Genomic DNA, 13,107 nt, shown 5'->3' with positions numbered 1-13,107 from the left:
GAGATGTGCAAAACTGAATCATACTTAAGGGATAAAAAAACAGATGGAGAAATAAGAGGTACTGTCTTTTTAAGTGTGCTATTCTCCAGCTCCAGGGGGCTTTGTTTACCTCACTGGACCAGATGTATAGCACATTCTTTTTAGGACTTATTAGTCCCTATTTTCTGTAGTGGGATGTTATCACTCCCCTACCATATCCGGGATAGAATTTGAGGTTAATGGTCCTGGTCTGCAAAGCGTCGCAGCTAGGGGTGATGCCTTGCATGTCACCGCTGGCAAGAGGCATTCCAATGACCAAATGTGCATTCCAAATACCGGAAATGCCGTCCATGAACTGGAAGCACATCACACGATATAGGTGGAAACAAGATGACGAGGTCCTGGGTCTTTTTAAACTGAACATGAGGTGAGTTTGCAAACTGCAGAAACCAGGATATCAGGTGGATAATGAATTTAGCTCCCCTGATGAATCCACATGGGAGTAACGAGTCGGGAGACCGTCAAAGGCTTGACATTACCCCTCCCATTAGTGGCAGAGTGTTGAATTTGAGAGAATCTCTGGCCAAATGGGTGAGATCAAGCCTTTTTGACATATTGATACCTACCTAATGAAAAATGTTGGTGTCTTTAAGAGTGTATTTTTGCACACTTATGGTTTAAAGGAAGAGAGTATGATCCTGAAAATCTTTTGTTCTATATGGTGAGCATAAGAAGCACAATATATTCATGTTGCATACTGATATACTGGGAGATACATACGAACCAGTCATTTTTTTTGGGCACCTATGTAAGGAGAAGATCCGGACCAGGCCTATCTACTCCGTGACGGATCCTGAACTGTCAGGGCTGTCACCCAGGTTTCACAGGGGAAAGCTTAAAGCCCTGGACCGACCTCTGCACCTCAAAGTAAGGGGCATACCTAAGATAAAAGGGCCACAGCACGCGGCAAGTCATTGAGTTGCCGTGGGAACGTGCATCACGCAGGAGGGCCAACTGCCAGAGCGGGCAAAAACCAGCAGAGGCTAAAAGCTGTTAACAGAGAATGCCGACAACAATGTACCTGGTCCCCACTGACATTGCTGACCATGAGGGACAGGACGCCCAGTCAGGACATAAGCCTGCGCACGCACCGACGAGAGACTTGGGACACCCGCTGTGAGGGATTTCCCTTTGTACCTGAATCGAGTTGCTCATTGTCCCTGTACGCTGACAGGGGGATAGACTGTGCTCTGTCCGGCTCATCATTTCCTGACACACCAATCACTGACCGGACCACAAGGAATCACCATCACCCCCAGGAGCCAAGACGTCATCTTTTCCAGGACTACACCAGACCACGAGGAATCAACGCCGCCTCCAGGATCCAGGACACCATCTTTTCCAGGACCATACCGGACTCCTTATGTGCCACTGCTTTGGTGCCAACGTCCACATCCTGGACTAACCACATTCTGAAGTCGTCAGACTGATAAGTTTGCTATCCTTGAACTTTCTACCCTATGTTTCACACCCACTTCCCCTGAGTTACGTCACCTGTGTTCCTTTATACTCTTTTATCTGTTATCTCTCTGCGAGGAGTATATCTGTTAAATTAAACCCCACGATAACACTTGCTCTGCCTCTGACCTGTTACTGCATCTTCCTACCTGCTTACACTTACACAGAAAATCTACGGGTCTGGGGTGGATAAATGATCAAACACGTGATTCTATTCTTTCATATATTGTGATCTCATTCTGCTTTATACCCCCCTACCCACTGTGTTTACTTGATATATCAATATACAGCCATTAAGAGCACTTTCCTCATACAATGCCGAAATATGAGAGGTCTGAACCACCATAAGGATCCCAGATGAGTGTATGGATAAAATAAATGCCTTAAAGGGAACCTGTCAGCAGGAATGTGCACAGTAACCTACACACAGTGTCAGGTCAACGCCATTATACTTATTAAAATGATACCTTGGTTGATGAAATCCGTCTTGTGGCTGTTGTTTAATCTTTATTTTCAGTTTTTAGTTAATGATATGCTCTTGCCCTGGGGCGGCCTGTGGGGTGGTCTTCATGTGGTGCTCTGATTAGATATTCATAATGCAGACTTCTGACACGCCACTGATCCCTCACTGACCTGCCCCCTTAGTTTACATAATATCTGTACATACTGAAGAAAAAAAAACCCTTCTGCAGGCAGCTGCCCCTCTGCAGCATAATCGCATGTTTCATGTGCCAATAATACATGCTCTTCATGTTATTCAGCTATGAAAAAAAATCATTTTTAAAATCGCTTCCGTAACACAGTAGCAGCTATTGGTGTACGTAGCTGTGATCCGAGAGCTGCTACTGTGCATGCACCGGTGGCTCCATTTTACTGGAGAAGAAAAAATAAATTCCTCCTCCAAGATAGCGCCGCCCGCGCCTGCGCAGTAGCAGCTCTTGGATCACAGCTATATACACCGATAGCTGCTACTAATCAGAGCACCACATGAAGACCCCCCCTCCAGGTCCACCCCGTGGCACAAGCATACCATTGACAAAAAGCTGAAAATAAAGATTAACAAACAACCATAAGACCGATTTCATCAACCAAGGTATCACTGTAATTAGCATAATGGCGCCAACCTGTGACTGTCTGTTGGTAACTTTGCACAATCCTGCTGACAGATTCCCTTTAAGTAGGGGTATGATAAAATAAGGTAGCGTACAGCACCTAATGACCTATCTGAGAATATACCTGTATTCAAGTATAGTGTCCCATAGATTTTTTTGGACTGTGTCTTATATTGTGCTGGAAATAGCAACTTAGACTTTTTCGGTACTATACACCCCCCTATAATTGGTTCAGGGCACTTGTGTATACACACTGTTTTTGTTTGTATTTGAAATTTTAAAATGCCTATTAAAGGTTAAGTTTTAATATCCCCATCCTTGCTATATCTGTGATTATACTTATGGGCTATATAAAATCCCCTGCGGTGAACACGTCTATAGAAGCCAGAAAGGTTTCATTTTTCACTGTTACACTATCCAGCTTTAGAAGGTCGGCAGATGAATCCCTGATGTATGATGGCAATGCTTCCACGAAGGGCCAAAAAACATTATCAAAATAGATCTCTACATTCTGACTGATGGATCCATACCCTGATACAATGGGTCTTCCATTTAGGGGTTTACCCCCTTGTGTATTTTGGGGACTGTGTAGGGATCGAGTATGGGTGGGTTCCATAAATTTAAATTCATTCTCGGATAAGAGTTTTCTCTCCAAATCCTTTATTAGTACTGATCTTAGTGCTTCTTGAAAAATAATCGTAGAGTAAGAGATCAACAAGCCATAAGTCTCAGTATCTTTGGGAAGGGACATACTAATTGTTAAATAGTTTTCATGATTGAGAGTTACAATGTTGCCCCCCTTATCGGAGGGTTTCAGTATAATTCCCGAGTTACTCTCTAGACCCTTGAGGACCTCCCACTCCTCCATAGTTAAATTCAGGTTTCGTCTATCATTGACTGTTCTCATTATTTTTTTTAGATCCTCCTCTACTGCTTGTAAGAAAATGTCAATGTTAGCAAAGTCCCCTGTTGGTGAGAGTTTCGTGCTTTTACTCCTTAATTCAGTAAATGGTCCCATGTTTTCAGGATTTCCCAAGTATTGCCCAGGTTCTTGCCTGTCGAGGTGATGCAATTATCATATGAGCAATAATAAGGAAATCCTAAAAACATGGATTGTTGGTGGACTTAGAGGAGTTGGGGAACACTGTTCTAAACTGATGAATATATTTTGTCTTCCAGTTCCAGGCCAAACTTTGATTTTATTCTATTGTAGAGGAACAGTTGAAGGAAACCTGTCACTCAAACCATGGGAAGCATGGATTATAGACTGGATACATTGAATGTAGCCAGATATATTTTATTGTGAAACATTCTGGTGTTTCAGAGAAAATATAAAAATGCTCATCAAAATGCTCATCAACCACAAATTGAATTTCCTGGGCAAAATCCGCTCGATTTTGCAAATTCGAATTTTGTCAGATCTACTTATTTCTATTCATGATGACCCATGGATTGCTTACTCACAGTTTTGTTTTCTAATGGTATAAAGCTCATGAAGAGGGTATTCCTTGTGCTGGGTTTTTCCACCTAATAATACGAGACATAAGTCAACTGAAGCTTTGACCGATCCTTTGGTATATTCACCTTTTTCCACAAGTTGTGCCATAAATGTCTGACATGTGGAGTATGGAATGTTAATACATCCAAAGATATTTTCTATTTCTGATATAGATTTCATAGCATAGCATAGCAAACTTGGGCATCTATTTAGTCCCTTCCTACATTTCTCGTTTGTGCAAAGTTTGCCACGTTTTTAATTGATATAATAGGTTATTTCTAAGCTCAAAATGCAGCTATCTTCTGCAGGACTTTTTAGCCTTGGTACAAAATAGGATCCTCTAGTAATTCAAGTCAAAATCCATCCCACATGGGAGAGGCCACATGGAGCCACATTGGGTTAGCCCAAAACTGCACATAGATAATAGCTGTCAATTGGCTTTTCAATTTTGATCTTTTTTTTCACTTTTCATACTCTGGTGGACACATTTCAACCATTATGGTCAATTTTACATGCTTCCTAATAAATGCAGGATGCAGCTTCAATACGAGGAACCCCTGTGGTCCTATTGTCCAGCTATGCTATATCTGTTATCAAATGAATTCTAGAGATTGGGATATACAAACTGCAGTCTACTAGGGCACAGAAATCTATCTTGCTATTACAGAGCAGGGTTTAGCTGGTTGAATAAGATATATAGAACATCAAGACAAAGACCCCACTAAAAACACATAATTTTATTAGAAATGCACTAAAAATAATCAGAAAAACAAAAATTAGTACCAAAAATATCAGGTAAGTTACCCTTTATGTAAGTTATCCTTGATGTAAGTTAACATTGATGTAGTTTTGTGATGGAACTGGCTTTTATCAAAGAGATGAGCTGTGTATGAAGTTTTATTTACAATTCTCCATGAACAATAAAGTATGGAAATTAGATCTCTCCAAGAGGGAAGAAAAGTCATTAGCACCACTTGTTGGTATAGCTACCCTTTAAGTCAATATACAACCCGTTAACAAGTCTTCAAGTCTTACAACATGACCATACACAGCCAATTTCCTTACTTACAGTACCTGTCCCCCAAAGTTGCACAGGAGTATATTATTCAGCCAGACAAACCCTGTTCTGTACTGAGAAGGGCAAGAATCCTGAAACAGCTTTCTGGAGATGAGTGTCCGGGCTGAACAACGTCTCCATGGTCATGTTGCAAGGTTTGCTAAAGGGTTGGACACTGACTTATAGGAGAGTTGTGTCCAATAGGTGGTAGATAAAAGCTAATTTGCATGCTTTTTGCCATGAAGCTTTCCCAGTATGACTTCATTCACAACTGGCTTCATTAGTAAGAGCTGGGAAGCACCAAAGCAAATTGAAATGTATGCTTAACTTGAGATGAGCATATCGGCTGTTCACGAGGATTTTCCTTGGAGATTTAATTCACAAAGAGGTCATTTTTCATAATTGTAATATCACTTATTATGGCCTAGGGTCTCTCCACAGAGCCCAGAACATAAAAATTATAGGATGCAAAAAGAAAAATCCTTGTACTCATCTCACTGCTCACCCATCCCATCCCTCGTCTCCTCACTGTCACCCATTTAGTCTTCATCTCCTCTTTCAATCACCACTGATGGTACTGAAATCCTCGAGGATTTCTGTACACTCACATGGTTGATCAATATGTCATGATGTGCAATGTGACCGTATGCGCGCATGCGCAGAACTGTTCCTGACTTCATACTGGCCTATCGTGAAAGTTCTGGGGATTTCAGTGTGAGTGGCAGTAATCAGAATATGTGGCAAGGACTGGACAGGTGATAGGGAGGATAAAAAGGTGAGTATAAGGATTTTTTTCTTAGTTCTGCTCTTTTTGAAGGATTTTTGCAGCTCGGAAAATTGGTGGCTGCTTTACTGAATCCATGCAGAAGTGAAATACAAAAAAGTCCACACTTTGACGAAAATGGACTTTTGTAAAATTTGAGCAAAATTCAATTCCACTCAAATTTATTCGCTCATCTCTAGTTTTAACCAAGAAATATCTTCCCATTTAGTGAAATGTTCTTTAAGTACAGTTTTACTTTTACCGTTGCATCTAATATATCTTTGTTCCTTAGACTGTAAACCAATGGGTTCAACATTGGCACCACAGCCACATATATAACAGAGAGAAGCTTATCCTCTTCTTGGGAACGGTCCGTCTCTGGTTTCATGTACAAGAAGATAATTGGTCCATAGAATAATACGACCGTTGTAAGGTGGGAAGTACAGCTGGTGAAAGCTTTATGACGACCTTGGGATGATTTGATCTTCAATATGGTGGAAATAATGAAGACATAGGATAAAACAATGAGGGAATACGGTAGACATCCAATGAATATGCTTTCAACCATGGTCAAAATGTCTCGGTTTGTGGAGTCACCGGTAGAAAGCTTACTTACTGTTTTCAGATCGCAGAAAAACTGATTAATTTGATTGGAATTGCAGAAAGATAAAGAAGATGTGATCAATGAGTGCAACATAGAATTAAAGACACCAATAAGCCATGATGAAGCCGCCATTGTAAGTCTTACCTTTTTTCTCATGGCCATTGAATACTGTAAGGGTTTACAGATTGCCAAGTAGCGGTCATAAGCCATGCACGTCAGGGTGAAAATTTCTGCCTGTCCGCACATTAAAAAGAAATAAAGCTGAGTTATGCAGCCTTGAAATGAGATCATGTGATCCTGAGTTACAATGATGGACAAAAGCTTTGGGAGGGTGACGGACACATAGGTGATATCTGCAGTGGAGAGATTACAAAGGAAGAAATACATCGGAGTTTGCAGCTGGGTAACTAAACATACAAGTGTAATAATGATCACATTTCCAATGACTGTCATCAAATACATAAGTAGCACCCCAATAAACATAACGATTTGTCCAGTCGAAGAGGTGGGAAAAGCCAAAATGTTGAATTCCTTGACTGTACTGTTTGTACAATTCTTCATGTTGACTGCCTGGGAAAAGATGGACAAGTTTATTAATAAAAAAATAACCAAAATCTTTCTTTATTAATCAGAACTTCACCATTTGGAGGGTACATAATGCAACAAAAACAGACATTACACAGTAATAAACTATTTAAGGATTTAAGCAAAAAGTGACCTGATCACAACAGCTTACAATCTTCGAAGAAAATCTAAAAAGTAATACTAAAAGGACTCATTTTGAACTATGGTCCTGCCATCTTTTCTACAAAAAGTGTGGTCCACATAAAGTTTCATGAGCCAGTCATCCAGTCACTAAACGAGTATGCAATGATATGGAATGCAAAGAGTGTAGGGAATACTGTTAAAAGATGGATTCAAGTTTTTGAGGGAATAACGTAGAGAAATGGGGAAAATAGAATGAAGTAAGAATAGATTAGAGAATGTGAGAAAGCAGGCTGAGAAGATTAGTCTTCAGGTCATACATACAATTGTTGATGTTGGATTTTATTCTAATTGTCTGGAGGTGCTCCAAAAAGACAGGTTTTTTAGTGAAAACGCTCCTTGAGAATTTTTTTCAACGTTTTTTTCATAAGTGTTCTAGAAAAAGTCTTTCAATCATTTTTTTTTGCAACCTTTTGATAGGACAATGTCTTATTTGGGGCATTTTCCATCAAGATACACATCAGGAGCACTTTCTTTCATCCCTCCAAGGATTGTTCAAAGCGTAAAGTTGAAGAAAAATGCGCAAAAGATTTAAAATATGAACAGATGTAAAAACTTTTGTCCCCCCCAAAAATTGAGAAAAGTATTCAAGGTGTGATACCTTTATTGGCTAACCAGAGAAATTATATTTGCAAGCAAGCTTTCAGGGCTCAAAAGGCCCCTTCATCAGGCTAGATTACAAGTGAATTACTGAGAAAAGATGGCAACATTTAAATAGGAATTACAACAGGACATGAGATGATGCTAGCTATAGACAGGCCAAGGAAATCAAATTAAGGTTTTTGCAACAGCTATTTCAGTTTCATATATCTAATAACTGATGGAGTCAGTTATATTTCTGGATTCAAATGAGGTTTATTGTACTAACAGAAAATGTGCAATCTGCATTTTAACAAAATTTGACCGGTGCAAAAGTATGGGCACTCCAACAAAAAAGTGACATTAATATTTCGTAGATCCTCCTTTTGCAAAAATAACAGCCTCTAGTAGCTTCCTGTAGCTATTAATGAGTTCCTGGATCCTGGATGAAGGTATTTGTGACCATTCCTGTTTACAAAGCAATTCCAGTTCCGTTAAGTTTGATGGTCGCCGAGCATGGACAGCCCGCTTCAAATCATCCCACAGATGTTCAATGATATTCAGGTCTGGGGACAGGGATGGCCATTCCAGAACATTGTAATTGTTCCTCTGCATGAATGCCTGAGTAGATTTGGAGCGGTGTTTTGGATCATTGTCTTGCTGAAATATCCATCCCCTGCGTAACTTCAACTTCGTCACTGATTCTTGCACATTATTGTCAAGAATCTGCTGATACTGAGTTGAATCCATGCGACCCTCAACTTTAACAAGATTCCCGGTGCCGGCATTGGTCACACAGCCCCAAAGCATGATGGAACCTCCAACAAATTTTACTGTGGGTAGCAAGTGTTTTTCTTGGAATGCTGTGTTTTTTAGCCTCCATGCATAACGCCTTTTTGTATGACCAAACAACTCAATCTTTGTTTCATCAGTCCACAGGACCTTCTTCCAAAATGTAACTGGCTTGTCCAAATGTGCTTTTGCATAACTCAGGCAACTCTGTTTGTGGCGTGCTTGCAGAAACGGCTTCTTTCGCATCACTCTCCCATACAGCTTCTCCTTGTGCAAAGTGCGCTGTACTGTTGACTGATGCACAGTGACACCATCTGCAGCAAGATGATGCTGCAGGTCTTTGGAGGTGGTCTGTGGATTGTCCTTGACTGTTCTCACCATTCTTCTTCTCTGCCTTTCTGATATTTTTCTTGGCCTGCCACTTCTGGGCTTAACAAGAACTGTACCTGTGTTCTTCCATTTCCTTACTATGCTCCTCACAGTGGAAACTGACAGGTTAAATCTCTGAGACAACTTTTTGAATCCTTCCCCTGAAAAGCTATGTTGAATAATCTTTGTTTTCAGATCATTTGAGAGTTGTTTTGAGGAGCCCATGATGCCACTCTTCATAGGAGAATCAAATAGGAGAACTACTTGCAAGTGGCCACCTTAAATACTTTTTCTCATGATTTGATACACCTGGCTATGAAGTTCAAAGCTCAATGAGGTTGCAAAACCAATTTAGTGCTTCAGGAAGTCAGTAAAAAGTAGTTAGGAGTGTTCAAATCAAGAAAATGATAAGGGTGCCCATACTTTTGCACCGGTCAAATTATGTTTAAATGCAGAGTGCACATTTTCTGTTTTCATTTGAATCCAGAAATATAACTGAGTCCATCAGTTATTAGATATATGAAACTGAAATAGCTGTTGCAAAAACCAAAATTGTTATAAAGAAAAAAGGTTAACATTAATAGGGGTGCCCAAACTTTAACATATGACTGTATTTTTCTGGCTAACACGATACCACAATTTTATTTTGTATTGTACAACATATGAACAGCAAAGCGCTTTATAGTAGAAATGAGTAAAAAGTAAGAAGAGTCTTTCAATAGTTTTCTAGAGCAATTTTTCAGGTATCTGTTGGAGCAGACCCACTCCAAAAGATTCCTCAAAAACTACATGTACACATACTCTAAAAGAGTATGTATATGTTTTGAGCTTGAATTTAAGATATTGTCAATCTGCTGATATCTGTGATTTTCACCACAGTCTTTTGGGTCATCTGCTCAAATAAGGATGAGTTGTGCCAAAGGTTGTTGACATCTATTTTGCAATTTTTGCAGATGTCTTTGATGGCTGCCTGGACAGGGCAGAGCAAAGTACTGCAGTGCGCAGGCGCTGGGCGTCTCCGACCTTTGCCAGCACCTGCGCACTGCACACTGCAGTACTTTGGTCTGCCTTCAACAGGGCTGATAAGTATGCCTGCGCAGGAGCGCGATGCCGGAGAACGATGAAGCAACAGGAGGGCGGCATCGCAAGAAGATGGGAGGCGCTGCACTTGGACCTGCAACACCCATCAGACCGGACCGCACTGGACCGCCCCCCCGGCTGAGTATAACAAAACTTATTTTTCTTATCTTTCAGGTCTGACCGGGGGCTTATCTACAGCATTATAGAATGCCCTGAAAGGCAGTGGCCGCGTCTTACATCGGCCAAAAATGCCGACAAGTTCGCTTTAAGAGATGTTTTCTGGGAAAAACCTGGAAAGTGCAGATTGGAAAATGAAGTATGTCAACTACTGCACAAAATAAAAACCAGTTTCATTTTTTTAATGTATTTCTCTTTAATAAGAAAGAGTGAATCCCTTTAAACACGAACTTTTATTTCCCTTTTGCATCCATTTTTGATCCTTTTGTAAAGGATCTGTTTATTAGAGGAGTTTCTGAACATTTCTAGCCTTCTGCTCAGCAGTTAAAAAACTAATCTATTAACTGATTACAGAACAGATGACGATCCATTATGATCCAGTTCCCAAGGACTTACAGTTAGGTTCAGAAATATTTGAGCAGTGACATAATTTATGGCATTTTAGCTGTTTGCCAAAAAATATTCACGATACCGTTATATAATCAATATAAGTTTAAAGTGCAGACTCTCAACTTTAGTTTGAGGGTATTCACATCCTAATTGGAGTAAGGGTTTAGGAATTACATCTCTTTAATTCGTAGCTGCCTCTTTTTAAAGGAAACAAAAGTAATTGGACAATTATCTTAAAAGCTATTTAATGGGCTGCATGGGTTATTCCCTCATTAATCCATCATCAATTAAGCAGGTAAATGGTCTGGAGCTTATTCCAGGTGTAGCATTTGCATTTGGAAGCTGTTGCTGTGAAGCCACAACATGCAGTCAAAGAAGCTCTCAGTGGAAGAGAAATAGACTATAAATAGACTGGAAAAAGACAAATTTCATCAGAGAGACAGCAGAAAGGTTAGGAGAGCCAAATCAACAGTTTGATACATTCCGCATCAATAAAGAGCACAAATGTGAGCTTGAGAATGCAAAAAGGGCTCGACGTCAACAGAAGACAACAGTGATGGATGATCACAGAATCCTTTCCAAGGTAAAGAAAAACCATTTCACAACATCCACCCAAGTGAAAAACACTCTACAGCAGGGGTCCTCAAACTACGGCCCGTGGGCCACATGCGGCCCACCGAGGACTTTTATCAGGCCCCTGGGCCCGGCCGACATTGAACTTCACTGCAGTTCAATGCCGGCAGGCCCTGTAATCACGGGCGGAATGACGAGGCGGCAAGGAAAGGTGTTGCACAGCCCTATGTATGCAGCACACACGGACGACTTGATTGTCATCATGCCGCCTGCGCGGCCTGATGATGTCACGCCGCCTGTGCCAGAAGAAGAGTTGAGCGGGCGCCTCTTCAGAGCAGTGGGGGACATAGCTGAGTACTAGTATTTTTTTTTAACGTCGGATCCTATTAGGGACATTTATCTGCCTATTGGGGATCTAAGCTGCCTATTGGGGACATTTACCTGCCTATCGGGGACTCTCACACCACACCAGAGGTAAAAGTGGTGTCCCACCAATATAGGCACTGGTGAGGCTGCATTTTTGGGCTCTGATCAGGCTGCATTGATGGGCAGTGCAGTCTGTATGTCTTTGTGTGGGAAATTTTATTGCTGGTATATTTTTTTTGTAGAGCAGTATACATATCTAAATTGGTATTTTACTAACAGCAATTTGGAATCCCTAGGAAACAATGACATCAAGAAAGAGAAAAAATTGACGCAAAGTGTAGGATATTCAAAGAACCCATTGAAAAATTGATAAGTTTGTTGATTGAGCTTTACTTCTTCATTTTAAATTTTGCATTTTTTTTCCTATTTTGCTGTTTTACTTCAAAATAAGATACGGTATGTGCAGTGTGCATAGGAATTTGTTCAATATTTTTTTTTTAAACTATATTCCGACCCTCCAATGGTCTGAGGAACTGTGACCTGCCCTCTGTTTAAAAAGTTTGAGGACCCCTGCTCTACAGGAAGTAGGTGTTTCAGTATCTATCTAAGTATACTATAACGAGACAATTACCGAGGGTTCACCATACAGTACAAAACTCTAGTCAGCCTTAAAAATAGATAGGCCACATTAGATTTTGTCAAAAAACATCTAAAGAAGCTGTTCAGTTGTAGAAAAACATTTTTGGACAGATGAAACTAAGATCAACCTGTAACAGAATGATGGGAAGAAGAAAGTATAGAGAAGGCTTGGAACGGCTCATGATCCAAAGTGCACCACATCCTCTGTAAAACATGGTGGAGGAATAATAATTGCATGGGCATGCAAAACTTTCAATGGTACTGGGTCTATAGTGTTTATTGAGTATGTGGCTGAAGACAGAAGCAGCCAGATTAAAGGGAATCTGTCACCTATTTTTAGCCCTATCAGCTGCTGCCACTGCCATCAGGGGCTTATCTACAGCATTCTGTAATGTAGATAAGCCCCCGATGTAACCTGAAAGAGAAGAAAAATTAGTTATATTATACTCACCCAGGGGTGGTCTGGGTCCGGTTCTGGTCCGGAGGGTGTCGCGGTCCGGTCCGGCGCCTCCCATCTTCTAGTAATGACGTCCTCTTCTTTGTTTTCCGTCACGGCTCCGGCGCAGGTACACTGCTATGCCCTGTTGCAGAGTACTGCAGTGAGCAGGCGCTGGACAGGGCAGAGCAGTGCACCTGCGTCGGAACCACGACGGGAAGCAAAGAAGAGGACGTCATCGCTAGAAGATGGGAGACGCCGGACCGGACCACGACACCCTCCAGACCCGAACCGGAGCCGGACCGCCCCCCGGTGAGTATAATATAACTCGTTTTTCTTCTCTTTCTGGTTACATCGGGGGCTTATCTATAGCATTACAGAATGCTGTAGATAAGCCCCCAATGGTGATG

The 13,107-nt window shown here is 41.0% G+C and overlaps 1 protein-coding gene across 1 annotated transcript; it reads right to left on the bottom strand.

The window, feature by feature from the left end:
* Window positions 1–6,129: 6,129 nt before the first annotated feature.
* Window positions 6,130–7,092, bottom strand: LOC141060843 (olfactory receptor 1E16-like). Its single transcript, XM_073557219.1, has one exon. It carries the CDS (start codon window positions 7,090–7,092, stop codon window positions 6,130–6,132), a length of 963 nt encoding a protein of 320 aa, XP_073413320.1.
* Between the last annotated feature and the right edge of the window lie 6,015 nt (window positions 7,093–13,107).

Source organism: Dendrobates tinctorius, unplaced genomic scaffold (assembly GCF_039654945.1).
Source record: "Dendrobates tinctorius isolate UK_male_01 unplaced genomic scaffold, ASM3965494v1 ptg000245l, whole genome shotgun sequence".
Taxonomy (NCBI): Eukaryota; Metazoa; Chordata; class Amphibia; order Anura; family Dendrobatidae; genus Dendrobates; species Dendrobates tinctorius.
The sequence above is the reverse complement of the archived record's forward strand: the minus strand, read 5'-3'. Positions and strand labels throughout refer to the sequence as shown.